This window comes from Plodia interpunctella, chromosome 7 (genome assembly GCF_027563975.2).
Source record: "Plodia interpunctella isolate USDA-ARS_2022_Savannah chromosome 7, ilPloInte3.2, whole genome shotgun sequence".
NCBI lineage: Eukaryota > Metazoa > Arthropoda > Insecta > Lepidoptera > Pyralidae > Plodia > Plodia interpunctella.
Genome location: NC_071300.1, coordinates 10,616,523 through 10,640,995, shown reverse-complemented (window position 1 = coordinate 10,640,995; position 24,473 = coordinate 10,616,523). Strand labels below are relative to the sequence as shown.

Below are 24,473 nucleotides of genomic sequence, written 5' to 3'. Positions count from 1 at the left end.
AAACTTAACCTACTTACATGGAATCCCTTATAGTAAGAAGTCATTAAACACAATATAGCACCATCGGAATGTCATTACCTGAATTCTATATTTGCAATAATAAGAATGAGGCTTTGTATTGTACATCAATTATCCATCGCTGTTAAACCACAGAATAATGAGAACACAAAGTACTCTTGTAGATAAGTCACATTATTTTTCAGTCAACATTAATTGTTACAAAAATAATAATTTGTATTGTCATTGACTTAAAAAGAGAAAACGTTTTACAATTTATAATCCCATTTTATCATTTCTCACTAATATTATGAAGGCGTGCGTTGTATGTGTGTGAGGATGTTTATTATTCGATCACGCAAACTCTACTAGACGGATTTCGATGAAATTTGTGAAAACCATGTGACTCGCAGTATAATTATATGCATGTAATGAATATGTTTGAGATTTAGAAAAGAATTCTGAAAGTTGGAATAAAATATATGATTATATGGGTGAATCAACTTTTTAGTGCCAAGTTCGAAAATTTTTGTAGTTTTAAAAAAAAAATCTGTTTTGCTTATTTAAATGTCTTAGAACATAGAAAATTTATTATATTTTATGATTCTGTATAGAGCAGTGCACTTTTACTTATTATTTGTTAATTTTTGGCTTGTAAACGTGCTGAAGTCCTAAAAAATCAGTCACCAGGACAACTAGTTCTATATTTTTTTTTACATGGTAAAATGTATTTTATGTTAAAGAAAATACTTTGAATGTGTAAAATGAAGTACATTTTATAAGATTTTGAGAATTCACTCTTTATTACATGCACAACTTCATAATTATTTTAAGAAATATAACTGTTGGACAACCACCATTACTATATTTGGTGAATTATTTCATAAAAATAGTTTTATTATCCAAATATTACAAAATCGACAATACTGGTGGTATATTTTATAATTTACTACAGATAAATAAAAAATAAACATACAATTTCTAAGTATTTGTTGCAAAAAAACTTGAAACTTGTTTTCTTTTCATGGGGACATTTTAGTTGTCCAAAGGACTTTTCCTTTGTACAACCAGTAAATCCACTGGACAACTAAAAGGGAATTAGGAAATACCACATCATGAGGCATAATAAAACGCTTAAAATTCATCGAAACAAAATTATATTGTAATTTTCCAAAAAATTTAATCAAAATTTAACAAAAATAATCAGTTTCTTAAACTTAAATGGTTTTGACTGCTTAAGCTACACGGCTTTATAAGCTGTATAAGATACTACGTATAAAATCAGTCATGGCTATTATCAACCCTTTTACAATCTAATAATCAACATACCATATAACTATTATGTCAGTCTTAAAAATATTTTGAACACCATCATTTACAGTAATTCTTATCTAAATATTATTTTTATGTAATCATTCATTAACACAATACTTTCGACGAAAGTTAACATACCATCTGCATCTAGTAACCTTAAAACAAATATTTGAACCTAAACCTAATAATACTCATGAATTCGTAATTTAGCAATCAAATTATTTTTCAAAAACGTTAACATCAAAGGGAAATTTATAGTAATTTACATCTCTCTTACATTGTCACTCAGGCATGGGTAACTTACGTACAATATCTTTATAAGCTACGTACGATATGTCATTCTTATTGATCACAAAAAGTTTTCCTCCTTTAACGCATTTCAGAAATGTTACTCTAATTTCACCATCATCTTCTTGAGCAATGCACGCATAGGTATGGTACGATTTCCTTTTAGTGTCATGAACTTTGACTAGTAAGAAATCGCCTTTTATAGGTAACTTGCTACTTTGCCCTGAGTTTGAAGGCCCTGGCTGTACAAAGTCACGATCTTCTTCAGAGTTCTCTGAAGAGTCGTAAATAGCTTTGTAAACGCTTTCATGGTGAAACCCCTGGAAATCTTCTATTGAAATTCTTTCTTTGGCTTTAGAAGTTAAAGCTATTAGTGGCATATCATCATCATCACTGCAGTGGATTTCAGCAGAGTGAGAATTTTCTATCAAATCTGGCAACGGTAAGTACACTTTAGGATGTAAGCATTCACACAATCCTCTGGCACAGAAGCAACTTATATCTGTACTTTAACTGGCCGTATACTCTCGAAAAAATTTGGTGCACCTCTTTTGTTCCTTTAAGTGGGACTATATTCTTTGGAATACTGTTCTGTATAAAATCGATATCTTCTTTAGTTATATAAAATAACTTGATTTTGCTGGAATATTTTAAGACTGTATAAAACTCTAAGGCATTCGTTATATCTGTGCCAGTTGCCACCTTGGTGTCTGCTGCTCTTTTCAAGTATTCTCCAATCCCGTCAGCAGGTCCTTTTCCATAACCAGCCTCAAAATATGACCATTTAAAGTATTGGAAACCAAAATCAAACGTCTTGGTGCAAGCCAAGAAAAAATTAAGCTTTTGTCGGTATTGCGAGAATGGCCCATCCGAAAAAAAAGTGAATAATGTCAATTTGTGGGTAATTTTGGCGAATCAATGTTAGTATCGGATGTAAATGGGCCCAGATTGCAGCTGGTTGATGAACGTTGCATGGTGAAACGGAGCAAAATGATAAGGCTTTGTATGTTTTTTCTTTGTCATGCACGTACACAATCACTGTATGAAAAGTGATTTGGTTTCGAGATCCACCAAAATGATGCGCTTGAATTTCCTCCGTGCATTTTGCGTTTGTAATCTTGGGGTACGTTAATTTCTTGAAAGACTATTGGAGAGCTAGGTGGTGTATCTGCAAGTATATTTTCAATTGCCTTCTTACGTTGTCTTTGATTTTGTTTGAGTGTCCAAATACTTCTACTTTTTTTTTTCTTCTGGCTGTAAATCTGAAACTTATCTTTTATTCTTATGATAACTTTCCCTTTTCTTTATTTTTCGTTCTTCATATTTCGTTTTCATCCGGATCTGCTTTCAACTTCTCTCTATAGCGTCTTAATTTTTCTTTTGCAGACATCCCCATTCTGAAAAAGTTTAATATAAAGAAAGTTTTCAAAGTTTGTGCTCTCGTATATGGTGCATATACGAGACTCCAAACTTTGAATATGCTTTAACTCTATACTCTATACAATCTCTATACAATACAAGTACGAAGGCAATCAGTTTAGTTAGTTAATCATGTTTAATTACTCTTGCATTAAAAATATAATTAAAAATGACATATAAAAATCACAGTGTAGTTATTATTGAATGAATTGATGAACATTAATTATATAACTGTTTCAGTCCAATAAAATTCAAAGGTTTTGTAACATTGTCCTTGGGACAGCTATAAAATTCCCACGGGTAACTCTAGATATCCCTCGGACTACCGTTTTTGTCCCACGGACAACCGATTTAGTGGTCCAGAAGACTGGTTGTCCACTTGACATATTTTATAATTTCAGCTTTCTATTAAAAAACATTATTTATTCTACAGGATTATACCACTAACATAAAGCCAAGGTCAATTGTCAACTGTTAAATAACAATACAGTAATATAGCGATCGTACTTACCTAATATTTACGCCGGTCCGGGGGACACACAATAAACACACCCACTCCGCGCTCTAGAGTTTGACCGACTAACGCGGGGGGCGTTGGCAATTTCAAACTTGCTGTTTTACCATCGTAAACTACATCGAGTCACGTGTTGTATTCGCTAATTCAGCGCCATCTCCATATTAGCATCGTAATTTAAGAGTGGTTGTCCGATGGATTTACAAAAAGTAACGATTTTGTGGGACAAGAGTAACTTGAGAAAAAAAGATAGATTAAAAGATTTTAAAAATTATTAGTTATGATTCACTTACACATAATAAATTCATAGTATGTTATGTGTTGTAATATTTATTGTCTTAGAGGAAATTTTTTCGGCGGTGACGAGTTCAATGCATAAAAGTAGTCCAGGGACACTGACTTAAACATAAAAACAACCCATTTGTCACTCGGACAACCGTTATATTTTGGTAAAAAATATAGTTAATAAATAATTTTTAAAGCTAGTATATAGATTTATTTTGAAGTTTCTTGGTTAGATGATAATATTCACCAATTTCGTATTGGTTACCTTTTAACTAATCTGGGACCGAGTGCAGTTGTCCAAAGGCAAGTAAAAGTTGATTAACCCATATACTACTCAGTGACATCAATAAATTAAGTTAATCATCGCTTCAAAATAAAACAAACTTCGTCACGTGTCGTCATCCGTCACAAAACTGACTAATAACGTGGAGTTTTCCTCTGTTCCCTCTTTAATGTGTGCGTAATCCCCGATCGGGTATATAAAATAATGGAGTCGTGATTGGAATGTGAGCTAAGGTCGTGGGATCGAGTCTGGACTGCGAATGTTTACTTATCATCCAAAGGGCAGGACGAACGTCATAAAGGAATTTACTACCTATGCTGGTTTGACGTAGCTCTAGTAAGTTAATTGTATTAAATCACAGGCACTATTACACGTCTTAATCTAAATTAAATAATGTTTATTAACGCTACAAACTGATGCCGAAAGAGGGTTGGTCCTTCCAGAAGGGTTAACAATTTTTTTAAATATAATAATTGTGATAATAATCGTGAGTGACATACAACAGTGTTATATTATTTTTTGGCAATAAACCATATTCCATTCTCCGGTACTGTACTTCCATTGTTATATTACTGATAAAAAATTATACATAAATTTATATTAAAAAATGGTAAGCCCTTCTGGCATATTAGGGACCAACACTGTTTGAATGAGTTTCTTTCGGCATTCTTGGTTCGGAAATGCTAGTAGTTTGTAGCTTTGGTAAATATAATTTAATTTAGAATATGATGTGAAAAAGTGCCTGTGAAGGCCTAATTTCTGAATAAATGATTTGATTTTGATACAAATAACAAGTGAGTATATTCCTGAATAAATAGTAAGACATCTATTTCTCATGAAAGTTAGTGTTACAGAAGCTGCCTAGTCGTTTTGTGACGGGCCGTATGCCCGTGTGCTTTAGACGACCCATCAACAGCCAAAGTTCCTCTTTTGACAGTCGCAGTACGTTTTCTCTCTTTGATCACAAAACGAATTCTCCTTTGTGACAGTCACGCGCGAGCGAGAGCAGCATCTGTCGGTACTACGCTAATATGGCAGTCATTATGTATGCTAACTAGATTTTGTCCGCGACTTCGCCCGCATTAGTTTTGTTAAAATGATTATTGTCAGTAACTCGGGTTCCAAGCAACGTATCGCGATGAAACGTATACCAGATTTTAAGATAGGCTAATTTTTATTATGCAGCTGTTAATGCCTCATCAAATTCTATTCAGTAATGTTTGTTGCGATGCACGAACATACATGACACAGACAGACAAGCAGACAAAAATTATAATAGAATGTTTTTTCTTCTGTTAATCCCATATAGATATTTTTTTTATATCTCCTATGTAAAAACATAGCCTACTTACAGTATTATAAGTATAAATTATAACCCTATCACCGCAAGCGTCTTATATATCCGACCAAAAAACCACTGCTTGTAAAGTGATGGAAATCTCTCTATTTATTGTAGATTTATCGATTCAGTATACTTCGCACTGGAAGTACGGCAACTGAATTACAGAATGCCGACGTGAATACATGAATACATTGCGTAATTTGTATGAGATTATTTACCACAAGGTAAAAACAGCGATGTACGTAAACTATCGGCAAACAGTTCGCCAAATTTTGCCGACATGAAAATAAAATCAAATGAAACTTTATCTCTTGTTAGTAGTGTTGTTAGACGGGACTTCGCACCTTTGGGAATTTCAGGATCAGATCACCTTTGTATTTTTCCTGCATGTTTGCCGCACATTTCATCAATGTACGTGTAATAAATTTTGCATGATTTGTAAGAGACGAAAAGACGTAAATATTGCTGGTTATATTCGACTCATGTGCAAAATTTCATCGAAATATGTCTAGTAGACTTATTATTATCATCGCTCACTCAAACTATCGTATTTATTTGATACCCTATAACACTAGCTTTACACAAACAACCTTTTCACCTTCTTTAACCTATTCTGTTGCCACGTTAACTTGAAAAAGTCCACTTAACTTCCCTGCGACTTGGCCACTTTTTGCCGCTCCCGCCCGCTCCCCGCCCCGCTCCCCGCCGCACAAAAACGCTCATAACACGTTGAAACAAGTTTAATTCGATCCGTCCGCTAGTTCTTATCTCCGTAACTTCCCGTAATGTCCGACACCTGCGAGGGAACATTGTTTGGAAGAAGTTACGCTGATATTAACAGGATAGTTGGCGTGGCAAGGAAAAGCTTTTTGTGACCTGGACAACCAATAGTGTAAGAGTGTATTGAAAATGTTTACATATTATAAAAAGAAATGATTATTGATGATATTTTTGTTTGTAATGGATAAACTCAAAAACGATTTCGATGAAATTTGGCACAGAGATAGGCGAAACCTTCAGGAGTGACATAGGCAACTTTTTATTATGCTTTTACCCGAGCGCAAGTATAGTATATAAAGTTTTTTTTTTTAATCTGTCTAATAATTTTCACTCCTTAACAAAAATGTTCGCCCACGCGAATGAGATCACGGCCATCAGCTAATAATATATAAAATTTATATATATATACTGGTAGCAAATTTTATATATTCTTATTTAATACCGATAAAAAATAGGAAGGCGAATCCTGGACTCCGACGCTGTAAGCCTGAGAAGAGTCTGAGATCTCAGATGAGAAACGTTTTTCTTGAGCTCACTTTTTGAAGAATCCTAAACTACTTCACGATTCAGATCCGACATTCAATAAATTTTCTAAACACTCCACCTGTTCCCTAGTACCATAAACAGGCCAAAACACATCCGATGATTTGAGGGGGGGCGGCCTCTCGTAAAACTTACTTATTTATGGGGTAAAACACCGTTGATGTGGCAACACTCGACGAGCTTGTTTTTAGCGGGGAGGAAATTTTTATTGCTCAACAAAGGTTTTGTTATTATTTTTGAGCTTTTTGTCTTAGCGCTTTTATAACTCTAATATTAAGTATTAATGTAAACATAAAACTATATTGTTATGAATATTTGTATGTCATCTTCATAATCGCACCGCAGCAGTAGGAGTCGAGTACACTCTCCTATGGATTTCCAAAATAACCGTTACAAAATTTATTTTGGTTTTGTGGAATGTTATAAAGTACAAATTCGTATTAGTCATTTACAAAATTTGTTAATAAAGTTTTTCATCCATTTATCTTAATATATTCGTCTGAAATAAATACCTCTTTTTTCCATTTTTCTTTCGCGAGACTACTGAAAAACTAATTTCTATAAAAACAATCAATTGTACTGAGTTTCCTACGAGTTTTATATTTACACGGTAATATTTTGTGTACTTAAATTATTAAAAATAGAACTTTGAAGTTTATAACTAATGATTTCCTAATGATTTACCATAAAAATATTTTGCCAAGCTTTTGGTTTTAAAAGAGAGAGAATATAGCCTATTGAAGAAAAAAAAATTACGGCAATTCTTCATTGTTACCGGCGATTTAGCTGTAAAACAGTAGAGCCAGGCGGTTATGAACAGGCGGTCATAAAAAACGACATTGCTTTCTGCCCGTTAATTATTTCCAGTAACAAGGTGTTGTCTCTGGTTTTATTTATTACTCCGTGCTCAGTGAGTTTATTTTAGGTATGATTACAGTTAAAGATATAAAAACTCTCGATTTTCTCAACAATATGCCCATATTTTTTGAGTATTCGACACAATTTTCGGTTTATTTTGTTTTTCAAATATTTATGAACATCGAAACATTTTATTTTACGTACTAGAAATAGCTCGGTTTTCCGGCGAGCCGTTTTAGCATAAATAGTATTTATACATACTTACTAGTTTTACATTAATGTTTAATAACTACACATCAAATAAAAAGGACACAAGTTTTATACTAACCAGAAATGCGTAACTCAAAATGGATTCCACTCACTAAAATAACATTATTTGAAAACTAGCTGTTCTATTTATCACTTTACTTACTCGAATTATAAATATTAGTTCAGGTGCTGCATAAATACGTAAAGATTGGACATTATTTTACATAAATTTAATTATTAAATCATATCTTTCTAGTGTGAGCAATCTTTAAGCAATGCTTTACTCCAAGCTCGTTAGCTAGGCACCTCGCGGCTGAATTACTGTTGTATTTTGACACTTATTACCAACACTATAGAGGTTTTTTACTATTTTCTTTGGGGACAATTTGTCTTGCATATTTTTTTTAGTTGAAATTGCTATATCCGCAATTTGCATGCAGTAGCTGGCAAAGCGTAGATATTATTGCATTAATTTAAAATTAATTAATTTATAGAGATGCTACAGACATGCTCCAACAAATAACCAGAGAAGTTAAGTTGACAGAGTGGGTGTGGACATGAATGCGCGCGGGCATAGTCAGTGATTGAAAGGTCTCAGATTCGAATACTTCGAATCGATTCGAAGACTTCATTAGTGTGTACGTTCTTGTGCCACTAGATGACAATATGTAGTTGTAAAAGTTATGTCAGATACCTTTAGGCGACTTGATTAAAACCCGACACCAATTCAAATTCAAAATTCTTTATTCAATTTAGGATGATATATACAATTTATTAAAGTTATAAGAATACTTAATCTAAATCTACCGCCGACTTCCAAAGCGCAGGTGAAGAAGATGCGACGCAACAAACTTCACCGCAGCCTTTTCTCCAAAGACGTCAGTTAACAAAAGTATTGTCTTATAAATAGTTAAGGTCTTACAATAAAAAAAAAAACAAATCGTTACATATTATAAAACAAAGTCATCTGCCGCGTCTGTCTGTCTGTCTGTTCGCGATAAACTCAAAAACTATTGCACGGATTTTCATGCGGTTTTCACCAATAGATAGAGAGATTCCTGAGGAAGGTTTAGGTGTATAGTTGATAATGTTTTTACCCGACCGAAGTCGGGACGGCTCCTAAATATTAACTGAACATGGTGAATACTTATCTTTTCTGTGATGATGGAATCCACGTTCGAAAAAAATTTTGAAACCGTCCAAATGGAAAAAGAATTGATTACCAAAGACATGTTGCAAAATGGCGTATCACAATATGACATATTAAATCATGATTAAGATTTAATTCGTGTTTAAATTCATTATGTTGATTTGATTCATCGATTGTGAAATGATGTTGATTAACGAGACATCGCCTGTGGTCGTATTCGAATGATTTTTCATCGATAAACTCGTGCTGACAAGGAATAAAATGGTATATGGATTGGTCCATATTGGACGAATGTTTCTCACAGCAAATGTACATAATTTGTGTACCTCAGGCTAAGTTAACTTGCACGGATCTCTATGCCGTGGTAATAGGGGCGAATTCGTAATAAATTCGAATAGGTTGATTGCTGTCGACTGTATTAGAGATTGCGGTGATGATCTATTGGTTAACACGCCTGTCGAAAGGTCCCAAGTTAAAATTCTACTCCTGCCACAGTTTGTACACCAATCTGACTTGTATTTTTAGTATAATAGGTAGTACTATAGGTGAAGGAAAACGTTGGGACACACATGATTATGATTATTTAGTTCACTATAATATATGCGATTTTATACATATATATATATATACTCATAAAGTATAAATTTTCTTCAAACCTGAATATAAGCCAACTTTCTCTATACAGAACAATTCAGTTTCTGTCAATAATCATCTTAACATCGTCGAGCAATCTTGCGACACGTTTTTCACTCGCCTCTCCACTCGCCCACTGTGAAGTGTGTTCATCCGAAATCGCCAATGCATCATTGAGCTGTCCGACCGTTTGTCACGCCATTACTCCGGACTCGCTCAAAAAGCTGTAATTTAACATGAAAAAGTAACAACTTATGTTATCTGTGATTGTGATAAAAATATTAAGGTGTGCCGTGCAGTGTTTATCAGAATTTGATTTATTTGAAAACATAACTACTTTTAAACTTTCCCGTTGTATAATTATATACTAAATAACAGGTATTAAACGCGCACATACTTTTTCTATTATTATGAAACTAGCTTCACCCCGGGGCTTCACTCCCGTGGGAATATCGAGATAAAACCTGGAATAACACATAGGGATGTGTTATTTCATGTTATATTCTACCCGTGTACCAAATTTGATAACAATCCGTCCTGTAGATTTTGCGTGAAAGAGTAACAAATATGCATACATACACACATCCTCACAAGCTTTTGCATTTATAAAATTAGCAGGATTAGACCTCCACATGCACTTTTTCACGCCAAATTCTATATATTTGTGTGTATATTATATATATTTATATATTACAAATATTATATACATCTTTAAATATCAACAATAATTATCCGTTTATCCGCATACTATCATTTACATTGGTAACTTAAACTACATGTTGTCGACGTACATATAAGCTGTTTTTCATATAACTTTAAACTCTCATGTTTATTCATAAAACTTTAAACTCTCCAGTAACTTTTAAGATTTCCAATTTGCGTCAAAAGAAGCTGATTCAAATAATTTTGAACTACTATTTAAAGAAGACCTTTTCTTTTAAAACGTTTTAAAATCGCAAGTAATTTAAAAAGTTTTGACGAATTTAAATATTTTTTCTGATGGCTGATTATGTGCTCTATGGCTGAGCCGATTTTCATGAAATATTTTCAAATTTAAAGACAAGATTGTAAAGGATAGCCACCGATTGATAGTTACATACAAACGCGTATTAACATTATATCGCACTTCGTTTTGCCTCTGGATTTAAAAAAGAAACAACATTATTAATAAAAAAAAATATCAACACGGGGCCATAAAACGGTGAACACACATAATTTGGGCGATTCTAAAATGCACACGGCCTATTACAACGACAGTTATCGTGGCCGCTTCAGGCACCGCTCATGGCCGGTGTAGATGAGCGACTTTATTCTGCGATTGTTGCAAGGAGCTGCGACGAAATATCTTGTGAATATTTCGCCAAAGCGAATGTCTATCGCTACGGCCACTTTCGACCCCAATACCTTAAACCTTGAGCTGAAAAATTCTGAAGGTTTCGAGGAACCAACACGGCAATATTGAGCAAGAACAAACTGGACGTAAGAGCGTAGAATAATCGTTTTCGGATTTGACCTTAAATCGACCTTACTTTTTGTAGTACATAAATTGTGATAGTTAATCGCCCGTCATTTATATTAACTAGCAGAAAACTTTCCAAACTACGCACTTGTTTCTAGTTTTTATGGCGGGTGGTACACAAATGTAATGACGAAGTCTGTCCAATCAGATCGCAATATTTACGGTTCTTTTTTCTTTTGAACTTCACTTATCACTTCGGTCACGATCTCACAAATCTTTACATTATTTACAGAACGCTTTTTGACACTTTTGACTTCGCTGTTAGTCGTGAGTGCTTGTGGATAGTACCACACGGTCGCCAGTCTGTGGCGCTGTGTACCTGAACACAGATTACATTATTTACAGTGTAATATATTTGATCATTTAACTTCGCCATTGGCCGTGTCACTCGTGTCATATTTGTGAATAGTACTGTCGCAAGTCTGTGTGTCCGAACACAGATTGCATTATTTATAGCGCAGGTAGTTTGGAGGCCGGCCAGCAGATAGCGCAAGATTTTTGAGCTCCCCGTATTTCCGCTATCATTTTAAAACATGATACACAAAAAGGTGGAAATTTTACTTACATTCTGTTGTGCTTTGAATTTCTCATTGTGATTTATATTCCATTTTAGTTTTCCTGCGTCTGAAATGTGAAATTGAATTTGCAAATGCAGTCTACAAATTCATTTTGCGAATATTTTGTGTAAACTGTCTTCTGAAATTGTATAATGTCTTGGCTTTGTAATCATCTCATTGCTGTATAAAATAAATAATGTAAAAAAATACTTGATATCTCATCATGATAATTAAAGAGCGTATTCTTAATTAAGAGTCACGTATATACAATAATATTAAGAAATTGATTTGAGGTTTAGGAACAAATTTTATTTTATATGTTGGGATTATAATACATGTGTAGGATATACCTTCGGAACCATACATTGCGTGTAGCGCGACCCACTCTTGACCAGCGTTTCGATCGCCGCCGCTGTCATTTTCCCCGTCAATTTTCTTGAATAAGGAATCATTTCCAAAATCAATCATTCATAAAACTTACACTACCATAGTACAGATTAATTATTTTAAAGACAGATAATAACACTAATTCTTGTCTTTGTCAAAATTAAAAAAAAAAGTAATAGCAGCGCGTGCGCACCGCTCGACATGCTCTGAGATACACTCTCAATTGTCTTTATCTCCTGGCTCGAGGGTTAATTAAGTGTTAAATATGTTTCGACGATGGCGATGGTATTGATACAAAAAAATCAGCTAGACTTCCGACTACCGAATACATCCAGGTCATCCAAGGAGATGGTCACTCATATTGACCGCCTTGACTCCACCCAATGGCTACCGGAAGGCCTAGTATGAGATGATCATATGATTTAAGGGTACTTGTCAAAAATTGGACCTAACAAAGATAGGTTAGCATGGAAAATGTAACGGGCGGCTTTTGCCCAGCAGCGGGGTTATAAAGCAAGTAAAAAAAAAAATAAGTCTGTTATTTTTTACTCCATACCTGTTTACAAGACCAAACGTATAAAGTACCTGACTGTTAACAGGTGACGCTCCATTACTTCGCTTACAGTACGCTTTTTCAGTTTGGATGACATTCTGCGACATATTACCAAGCTACTACAGCTAATTAATAATATATCTACAAATAAACGTAAATGCGTTTATAAATATTATACACATATAAAACATATTCGAACAATAAGCAATCATATCGGACAGCATCCCATCAAACTTAATGTCATTAACAGATATAATCAAAACATCTCATTAGCGTGTGACTATTTTAATAATATTGAGAGTGGCTGTTGTAATTTGAATATTATTGAAATGAGAGCCGAGCATTGACTTATATAAAGCTAGATACCGCGTGCTGCTCGTAAATTTCTGACCAAGATCTCACTATCAATGCAAAATACGTATAATTAAACTCACTCTTCAATTTCATTTCAAATGTCTATTGAGATTTTAACGCATAAATCATCTACCGCTACCGTATCGAAATCCGCGATACAGTTTTTCCTGATGGATGAAATAAAATTGAAGGAAAGGGTTTATATAAATTAAACTTGCGGAAAATCTAGCAGTATCATTTAGTAATGACAGTGCTGAGACTCAACTTATTTTTGTTTTTGTTAACTCTTTATCGAACGTAATAATAAAAAAGAAACGCGTCAGACATTTTAGAATAAAGACGGGTTTGTAAGTCGTGTTTTTATTGTTTATAGTATTTGTAAATATGCGGTGTCTATTTTAATATACGTCGATGGAGTCGAGGACTCTGGATATTAATTATATTATTATTATTCGGCTAATCAATGAAGGTTTAAAGGCGAAGGTCGTTGAAGTTGTACTCATGATGTATTGGTGTCAGTACTTTTTAATTACTAGCATCCTCATTTATACAATGTCGTTATAAACAAGTAGTTAATGGACGGAAAACATAGTGATTGAAAAAAATAATTGCTTTTGATTAATGTTTTTTGTAAATTTTAATTAATTGTTTGAACCATTTGATTAGAACTTTAATAAGAAACGAATAATCGAACCAACAGGAATTAAAAGTTCACGTCGTCCGATCGGTCGGACAAAGGAAATCGGACCACGTGGCCAGAGAGAACAAATGAAAATATTCGTCGGCGATGCCATATTTATATCTATATTTATTCAAGATGACAAAAGGTCCATTTTTTTGTCAGTAACAATTAAACTTAAGAGCTTTGTTAGTATTTAATAACTATAAATGGCCGAGAGTGATCATCAAGCGCCCATGAAGGGTCACGTGATAGTCGAACTGTCGACTGTCAAGTAGTCTGGCTTGTAATTATTATGCCACTGTCGCCGAACTCTAGACACATGACGCGAATGCATGATCATTGCGTTCTTAGTATGTGTGCTTTTATGTATCGAAAAGGCAAGCCAGCAATGTATACCGAATCCGTCAATGTTTGGCAAACTGTTAGAGGACAGTGTGGAGCCGGCATAACAAACTGGCTATCCGGCCCGGCTTCGCGCGGTCTTATAGCCTGTTTTGTAAGTATAAACCTCCGATAATAAATTATCTAAACAACAGTGAACACTGTATCAAAATCCGTTGCTTAAAAGAAAAAAGGTTAGTAACAGACAGACGTGACGAGCGAGTTTGTTTTATACTATGTAGTGACATGTCAAAGGCAGCACATACTGAATTATTTGTGGATTTCGTCAATTATAGTATTTTTGTTTCGTCAATTGTTTATCGGTGTTACATAAACCCGTCCCCTCGAAGCATAACATTACAGTCACCAATAAAGACACGGCCGCGTTGCGCTAGTCATCTTGTTTTTGTAAACAACCTACGCCGTAGCCGGGATGTGCTACGCCGTAGCGGGGGTGCGCTACGAGGCGCTACGACTCGTAGATGTTGTAAAATCATTGTTTCATCTATAAATCGAAGAGCGCGAATATGCGCCCTTCATCTCCTCAAGGATAGAGTTTTTCAATGTTCTGACTCACGTTATATAAAAACCATTTTTATGTACCGAAACCGAATTTTCTCTTTACTATTTACTCCACATTTTAGGGAATGGGATACGTGAACAATATTCATTTATACCCGTTCCAAGATGCCTCAAACTTGTATCGAAAGTTAGGGGTTAAGAAAATAGAAAATAACCATTTGAGAAGGTGCGGGTAGATTGGAAAAGTTCACGGGCGAGCGAACTTCGAGGAGCTTTTGTGAGCTTTTGTAAGCGCAATTAAGAGGTCAGGTGCGTTTAAGTTAGAGCCCTTATTTGATAGTGCTCAAAGGTGAATTGAAAAAGTTTGTGAGCAAAAAAGAGTGAACTTGTTGGAAATATAATGAATAATGCAGAATTAATTACATTTTCACCGTCTTTGGTACTAAATTAAATGGCTCAGAGAGGGTATGAAAGAAATAAAAATCCACCTTTAGAAAACGCAGGGCTGATAAAGCCGTCTCGTCGTTAGTGAGCTAATCTTGGCCACGGCTAGTGTGTGCGCACCCTAATGTTGACGGCGTAATTTATAAGCTTTCTTGCGTTATTATTTTTAAAATGAGAACTTTATCATCAATTTAATCTTGTCATGAAAAGTAAGAAATATATGACGACTTGACCGCAGCAGGATTTTCCATCGAACTTAAGTCCTTCTCCATACTCTTAAATGTACAACAGCATAAGAAATTCGTAGAAGATTGTTTGAGTAGATAAAGCGTGAAAAAGTAACAAACAAATAAAGTAACTCGAATTAATAATATCACTGTTAGTTCTTTATTCAGTTTAAAAGTATTACACGTTTTACATATATCATCAAATACGGTCCCGCCTCATGTCCGACCCAAAGGTTCCCATAATACCAGCAACATTGCCTATTAAAGTTATTATTGCAGTATTAGTTAGGACAGAACATTTAGGAATTGGTATTTTACAATACATGTCGAATGGTTTTCGTTGTTCAAGAAAAACGCTCACTTTATTACTTGCACCAAACACGAAGTATCAAGACGGGCGGTTTAAACTAATCTTATTAGACCTAATGGCGCGGTCGGAGGGCCAGGTGTCTTAGCGGATATCCTCAGGGCTAACAGACTTAACGATCTACGGGTGAGAGGTTTAGCCGCAGAAATTGTACAGAATAAGAGCGCGGTCCCATTGTTCAGTCGAGCTCAGTTGTTTTGACACCAATCGACGGATAACGCAAAATTATGGATGGAGATTCGACGTTATGTCAACAGTAGCACGTCAAATCTTAAGGAAAATTGAACGTAGCACAACGAAGCGGCATGACGTAAAGCAGCAATGGGGCCTCGCCTCGCTTAGAGCTAGGCCCCACACCTAGTAGAAACTAGAAAAATTGTTCAAAACTTGTATAGTTGAATCATAATAATGACTGGCTACAAAACATAGACTTTTTATACTTAGAAATATCAACGTGCGCCTTCGACGACCTGTCCGTACTAATTATAAATGTGAATTTCTGTCTATTGACGCTTTTTCGACTAAACCGCTAAACAGATTTTGATGAAATTTAGAATAAAAATATTTAATGACCCATGAATAAACATATGCCTTAACGGGTACCCATACATAACATGTTGATATTCATACTATATCGATCTCCAAAAATGTTGTAAGTTATAAGACAATAAATGAACATTCCATTGCACCCTTTCACTTCGCCGTAATCGGGTAAAAATTCAAAGTGCGATCCGATAATCGCGCTCTTTAATTCTAAATCGCAATAAATCTTTCAAGTCGCACGAACATACAAACAGTCGATAAAAGGGCGGTCAAGAGCGACCGGAAGTCGGCACGGCGACAGGTGGCGGCCGGAAATGGCGGCGCTTCCGGCGACTTGAGGGTAGGTGGAGAATTCGAGAATGGTTTGCTTTAAAATACATGTTTTAAAGGAACACGTTTTCCTCTTTGACTAACTGTTATTAGAAATGTTTTTTTCCCAGTATACATACAATTTCCATTTAAATTTCCATACGCACAATGAAGTACAGTTGTTTGCAATATTATTAAACATATTACGGTACCTGTATAGAATGTTATATTAAACTATCATTTACGATCGGTTTCGCCTGAGTGAACTTCCTACAAATCCTATGTCCTTCTTTCTACTCCTGAATGTATACGACGTTTCAAGAAAATTATATATTAAATACTATAGTTGTAATATTGTTGACGCCCATTATCCCACCAAAAAGGCTTGATAAAATATTACTAAAACGCATTTTTTCCTACTCGTATAAATTGCACAGTGCACTCAACAAAACATACGGCCAGCCATAAATTACGTACTTAAACTGCGCCCTACAATTGAAAACACGTGTAGTCATAAATAAGACGCGACATTTTAGTATTTTAGTCTGGTCTAGATATTAATCTAGAGTACCTGACTCACTGCCAGATAGGTGTTGCCTGCTGAAGTTGATAATGATCTAAAATACTACTTGTAATAATTGGAAGCGATTGAAATATTTTTAATAAAATGGTAATGCTTTTATAATGTTTTAAAATTATCTTTTTCCTTGCTATTTATAGTGATTGTATCCAGAAAACGGTTTACGCAATGCAAGAAAGTTTACGCCCAGTTTACGCATCTCGGGTTGTACTTCATAAGCGGCGTACCAAATATGGGATTCCGTCACCTCTAGTTGGATATGCGCCCAACTTTTTGCGAAGAAACTGCCATATATTGGGAGTAAAACCATCTTTGATGAGATGATTTATCGAAACGAAGTCGCTCCTTCCTTCGGAACTTCACACCTTGCGTATTATATTAATATTTAAATACTTATTCCTGGGTGTATGTATACTGCCAGTGCACTAAATATCACTGAAACCCTTCGAATAGTTTTTGCGTGATTCTTCATGAATAGAGTCAATTGTATAAAATTGTGTTTATAAGATCGAAACGTCGATAGTATGTAATTTAAGTGTTCGATTTGATATTATTTCTTATCCAATCAATATAAGGACTTACAGGAGTATAATAGTTGACAATATACCTCTTCTCGTCGTACGACGAGCCCCCAGTACACACGCCTACAATCTTTTTATCTATCACTAAGGGTCCTCCCGAATCACCAACATTAGGCCACTGCTTACTATTCCCACATTTGGGAACTACCGCCAATGCTGGAGACGATATTTTAGCATCAGCGCCCTCCAGTTCCCCTCTTATTAGACCCTCCCCAACTAGCAACGGTCTCTTTTCATCTGCTATTACATCACGGAGCTTCATCTCGTCAACATTAGGGCTAGTCAAACCGAACCCAGCAAATCTACATGCTCTTCCGATAAACGTTTTATAATCAGCCGTGTGGATTCTTCCTAATCTATCCATAGGAATCTCTTTCGTGTGTACTAAGCCTATATCATTTTGCAGCCATTCGGCGTTGTTGCGGTATCCTTGATTCTGTGAGAGATATTCTGGATGTGGTATTTGTTTCAAAACTTGAGACAAAAGTTTCGTTTCCTTTCTTGGCACTGACATGTCACCGTATCTGACGACTTTGATTCCTGGGTCCAGACAATGCGCTGCGGTTAGGACCCACTGGTTTGTAAAAAGGGAGCCGGTGCACTGTCTGAAAAATGGGATGGTCTCATGAATTGATTCTTCGGTCTCCAGGGACACGATGAAAGGATACTGATTGTTGATATCGGTGACGCCATTGACTACACGAAGGCGTGGTGTGAACCTGGATCTTGGCCGCTTGTCCACTGGGTGACGGACAGCTGTAACCCATGAGACAACAATTGCCAACATATACCTGTAAATATTTATCAATAATATATAATCGTGGTTAAAGTTCCGTTTGTCAACACAGCAACATCGCGAACAGAAGCATACAGCTATGTATTGTGAAAAACGTGAGAAAACAGACGTGACTTCACGCATTTATTGGTGTGCCGAACAACTGTGCCAGATATGATGAGCCAGATAGGTTTTCTTTCTTCTAGATGCCCCGCCTTTCCATGAATGAGATCACTGTGTTCGATAATTATCAGAATAAGATAGGAAGTTACCATTGAGCGTTGTCCATTTAATTAGTTTTAGTCAGGTATTCTTGTCATATCGTATCATTGTTCCTTAACTAGCAATCAATATAAACTATATAGGCAATAAATTTAAGCTATGGTTGTATGTACCTTGCCTCAAAATATTCAAAAATAAAATGTAAACCTGATCGAATTTCATGTTATGGGCTATAGAGGCTTTTTATTACCTTTTCAAAATAAAAATAAATGTACTGCATTTTTTATGTAACAAAATACAAAACTCACTTGCGCTTGGATAACTACGTTTAGTTTAATGTACAGATATATTTATTCATTTTTGAAAAATAATTCAAAACAAAAAACAAATCTAATTACTAAAATAAATACAACAGAACAAATAATAAAATAGAAATGTACAATGTTCAATGGTAAATACATTTGTTATATTTATCCCTATCAATCGTATGCATTTGTTATTATATATTTTCTATTTATTTTAAATTGAATTTAAATTCAAAATTAGAAAACAAGTTTTCCGTCTAGATTCAATTACATTTCTCAGATTTGTTGTCAGCATAATTTTGCATAAAATACATAAAACAAAAAAATAACAAAAAGATCCCTAATTTAACGTGCGGGTTAACTCACGATCCGATAGTCCTGCACCACCATACTATACTGCTCGAGAATAAGTCATACCTCGTACCTTTCGACCTCAAGCGTCTTAATCACCAAATTTGTTTCCAGGTATATAATGATACTTATAATCGAAAGGACGACAGCGTATCGTGCGCACATGGGATCGTATCTCCCGTCTTTCGGTGCGTACACGCATCGCCCACGCGTGGTCCACGGCAGGGAAGACCGCGATAACCTCTATCCATACGTCGTGAGCCTCGAAAGTGAAAACACACTGATCCCAAATATCCTCGTGCACAGGCTCTGCAGCGGCTCCCTCATCGCGAAACAGTGGGTCCTCACGGCGGCACATTGCCTCCATTCAATAATGACAATAGTCAGATACGGCGATGTGACCACACCGAGAAACAAGACCAGTCAAATATCGAAAGTTTTGAAACGTATCATTCATCCGTCATATCTCGTTCGCAATTCTCGGACGTACTCTGTGATTATACGGAACGATATAGGATTGGTGTTTGTGGAACCAATTCTAGTGGAAAGGTTAGGCATAATCCACATGGGTGATTATAAGACTTTTGTGGGTAGAGCTTGTGTGTTTGCCGGGTTCGGCTTCACCCACGCCGATCCTAGGAAAGTGAAGGCCCAAGATATGCTGGAGGATTTGAAGAAGCCGCTGCAAGTTGGAGAGGGATCGGTGCGGGGGAAAAGTGAGGAATTCATGATTGTGTCTCCCTCATTGGCGGTCGTTCCCAAATGTGGAAAAAACCAACCGTGGCCCAACAGCGGGGATTCTGGGGGACCCTTGATCATTGACAGAAAAGTTGTGGGCGTGTGCAGTGCGGGAACTTCGGCTAATGAGAGGAGATTTAACTATAACTTTTACACTCCACTTAGTCCCTACACTGATTGGATAAGAGAAACTATGGCTAAAAATACTTAATTTTTTTTCTTACGTATTGTAATACTGTATATTTACTCGTGATTTAGTATATAAATTTTATCTTTGAGTATGTGTAACTAATTGCTTTTATAAATGATTGAAAATGTACATAAAACTTTATATTCTGGAAAACAAAACCAAATGTTATTAGAATTTAAAATTAAAACAAATACATAGTAGTAGTTTTTGGTCGTGGTGAAGTATTTTATTCTATTTTCTCACGCTCTGCATAAGGTATCCGCATCATTGTTGTGTTCCGGTTGAAGGGTGAGAGAGGCAGTGTGATTACAGGGTTCTGTGGCAAAAGATTTTAGGCCAAGTTGGCAACGCACATATTGTTGCACGCGTCTGTATATCGTATAGTATGTATAGTAGGTTACTAATAATTATACAAAAATTTAATTCATTCATTTCAAATTTACAAGTTAGAGACACAGTATTTAACTACTCCTATTAATTTGATAGTCTAGCTTCCCAGCATCCCAGGCCATATTTTGTATTAGTTTTATTTTATAAAATCCCAGCTGAATCTTCAAGGCGCTATTGCCGTTAAAAGCTAGAACATGCTAGGGTGAGAGAAACAAACTTTACCTTGTGGTAAGTAAACACCACTTGTCCATATCTGCCAGATGAAAGTGGTAAAAACATTTAATAAAATTACCTTTCCGCCTTCAAAGCAATAAGTTAAATGCCTGAATTTCCGCGCGTCTATTGTGAAAAGGTTTTTCCTAGACTATTGTCCGCAGGTATGTACGGCATCAGACCGGTGTAGACTGGAATGTCTGCGGGGAATCACCTGGGATACTAGACTTGGGAATATTAGAGACTGTCGGAATTTTTTTTTTTTTAGAAAAATGTCGATGTTCTTTGTCACTCAATAAGATTTTTTTTACTAGTAATCTAGGAGCCAAGAAAGCATATAATGTCTAGTACATTGCTGCTTCTCATCCCATACAAGTCAATATAGTACAGTCACTGTATAAGTAAATTAACGGTAAGGGCTATAAACGGAGGAGCGGAACTATAAAAGTGATAATGACAGGAGTTTGTAGCGGGAGCTAGGTGATTATGCTCGACCGCCACAAAGGGAAGATCTTCCCTTTGTGGCGGTCGAGCGTAATCACCCACAAAGGGAAGATCTTCCCGCCAGGCTAGGTGTTGCGTCTGGGGAACCACACGGCTCCGACGGTGTCATGTCGAAGGTTGTATTTATGCTTCCAATCGAAAACGTCTGCGCGGTCTAGGTTTGTTAGCTGTCCATAGTGAGTCGACCGTCGTGCCATCTGTCCGTAGTGTCCTGGATCACTTGTGCGGCTTTTTACATCTGCGCCGTTGTGCATGTGGCGTGGTAGATGTCGTCGCCACAAGTTCAATGACGCAGTGGTTAGCGCGCTCGGCCTGTGATATTGGCGGTTAAGTCAATTGTATAAGCAATGTAGCAAAGTTTTATTTATTTAATACATTTCATTTCGTTTCGTTTCGTTTCGTTTCGTTTCGTTTCGTTTCGTTTCGTTTCGTTTCGTTCCGTTTCGTTTATTTCGTTTCGTTTCGCTTCGCTTCACTTCATTTCATGATGGGTGATCAAAAATATATTAACTTGAGCTCCTACGTGCTTGGAAGGCAGGCTAAGCCTTTGCAGTCGTTAAAACCCGCCAATCCGCAATGGGTCCACGTGGTGGGTCGAGGCCCATACTCCAATCCATAAGGAAGGCCAGTGCCCCAGCAGTGGGAACGTTAAAATGGCTGATGATGAACATAGCTGTATCTTATTTGTTGCTATTTTCACCCACTACTAGGTAAATAATAATTTTGATGGTTTGAAAACAAATTTTCTAGCTGACTTGCCTTTGACCTTTCAGCGATACCATTTCAACTTTACAATAATTATTTCACTGTATCAATTTTCCATGCTCTTTGTATCGAAACACCACAGTTTTTCCGTGTTTATTCGTACGTGAAACTAGTGGCCAGCCGGAACAGTGCGATGTGTGAAGCGATATGAAATGCCGGTAACTACGCCAATATGCACCGTTGATTTGTTGTTGTTCGTCACAGATTAACTATACAGAACTGTCAAAAAATCTTAAGCGGGAAAGCGAATCCAGTGCGAGACAGAAGATCGCTCAGATTATATGTGAGTGAGAACTGTCAAAATCTATTTGTTATTTCTATTCTGCGAGTTAAACATTTTTTTTTTGTCTCTCATTGCTGAACATCTTGGTCTTTTTATACTAAAGTTAATGAATGCACGTCGTGCGCTTCTAACTTGATGAGTTTCGAAATAGACTATAAAGATACCAATGACTGTGCCGAATGTTTGGCAGACAGCTATCACAAGAGAGGCAGGACGCTTAATACTAAAAGAATTATCTAATAGTCAACCATCGGATCATTCAGTTATCAGGTGTCACGCGCATCCAGTGGGAATAAAAATCGTAGCACTTAATTGCGTCCACGCGTTCTCTCTTGTAAATGAGAGAGAGAGGTATGAGAAAAAGAGACAGATGGACGTTAGTAGTGCTAGTGTGTTCATTTGTATCGTCGTTGGCCTTCTGGTCTTTCTGTTTTCACTATATTCCCGTCAGTCTATAGCAGTGGAGAGTCAGTTAATCATGGTGCGTGTGACGTCACTCGCACGCGACGTATGAAATACTGTGAGGTACTGGCCGACTGCACTGTGTGTGCATTCATGAATAATTTCATCGTTTTAGCTCTTACGCTATCTGTAAGTATTAAGTTATAACGACGCGTGCCGTAAGATACTGTATAACATTTCAGTATAATTATCTTACCATATTTTGTACCCATATACGCAATTAGAAAATTAGATTGATTGAAACTTCTATCTTCTAATCTCTTTATTTTTATGTAAGACATAATATCAATACCTAAATTGAATAACGTACAAATGGGGATGAAATATTCTTTTTCTGCGCGTGCAATTTGAAAAACGTTAAAAAAATATTTTAAATTAACAAAGTTCCATGTAAAAAAAAATACAGAAAGAATAAAAACATCGCCCCGAAACGAGCATCTTTTCTTAAGTCTTCTTAAAATCGCTTGAAAACAAATTTAATAGGTTCTGCCTGGATCACGTTTTTAACTTAATCGCATATATAAAAGTTAAATGCATTTAGCACGTCTTTCTTTTCACCTTAATAAAGAATGTAACTTATCGTTCCTTTCTCTTAAATAAAGTCTTTAAGGTGGAAAGTTTTTGTACCTAGTACTTTGTCTAATGCACAATGAGATTGTTAACGCTTCGGATGCTCTTTGTGGAATTGTTTTTCTTTTGAACATTCTGTTATGTTGTTTATTTAAGCTTTATCCATCGTCTCTGGGCTTGCTGCAAGTACGATTTTAGTTATGGAATCTTCTAGAATTACAAGTCATTGTTATTCCATTCTGACTTATTTTGAAACATTCAAAGCATTTATCCAAAAATTAGATCTTCTCAGTTGAACTAGTGAGAACAAATCAACTTAATTGATGGTTCTCAATTATAATCTACTGTGAGTCGCTGCACCACAGTGTATAGCTCTAAATCTCTATAGAGTGTATAAGTTTTACTCTTTCAATCTGACTAATATTCCGGTTACTTCCTAAGCCATAAAGTGTGGGAGCCATGATCCGCCTTCTTACTTTTTGTTTTTCGCTTCGCCTGACCTTCGGCATTCTTAATTTTCAGACCAATTTGAAAAAAATGCATTATGTATTAATGGATTTGCACTGAACCGAAATTCCTTCAATCATATGACTCTTATGGGAGCGTTTTCCTTTTACTTCATCAGCCGTTGAGCATCGGAGCTTAGGGTCCAAATGTCCAAGATTGATTTATGTATTGTATTGTAACTCTTTAAGATATAACATATTTCAAAAACAAACAGAACTTCCCTATATGACTAATCTGGCATCAATCGGGAATTCTTTTAAGAGTACATCTGAGGTAGACGCCATTGAATGCGGTAATCTTGACGGATGGATACAGAGGATCCAATTTATCACTGAATGTGAATGCTGACGGCTGAATAACCATTTTTATTGATTCCATACAAATTCACGGGGAGGTGAGCTGTGTGAATTTTGAGCGCCGATAAAAGTTGAAGTAACGTATATTCACTTGCATTATAGAATGACGATAATTCCGACGGTCAATAAAGAAAATATCAATAATTGTCAACCAAACTGAAACTTTTCACAAATATACGAA

The 24,473-nt window shown here is 35.9% G+C and overlaps 3 protein-coding genes across 5 annotated transcripts in view; 2 read left to right on the top strand and 1 right to left on the bottom strand.

The window, feature by feature from the left end:
• LOC128671190 (uncharacterized) overlaps positions 1-24,473 on the top strand; it is a 476,937-nt gene that overhangs the window by 427,987 nt on the left and 24,477 nt on the right. The window lies entirely within an intron of this gene.
• LOC128671193 (serine protease 1-like) lies at positions 15,419-18,872 on the bottom strand. Its single transcript, XM_053747489.2, has 2 exons — positions 18,709-18,872; positions 15,419-18,452 (listed from the first exon to the last, which is right to left on the bottom strand). Exons 1-2 carry the CDS (start codon positions 18,723-18,725, stop codon positions 17,612-17,614), a joined length of 858 nt encoding a protein of 285 aa, XP_053603464.1. The 5' UTR covers positions 18,726-18,872; the 3' UTR covers positions 15,419-17,611.
• On the top strand, positions 18,950-20,330 carry LOC128671194 (serine protease 1-like). Its single transcript, XM_053747490.2, has 2 exons — positions 18,950-19,109; positions 19,429-20,330. Exons 1-2 carry the CDS (start codon positions 19,093-19,095, stop codon positions 20,261-20,263), a joined length of 852 nt encoding a protein of 283 aa, XP_053603465.1. The 5' UTR covers positions 18,950-19,092; the 3' UTR covers positions 20,264-20,330.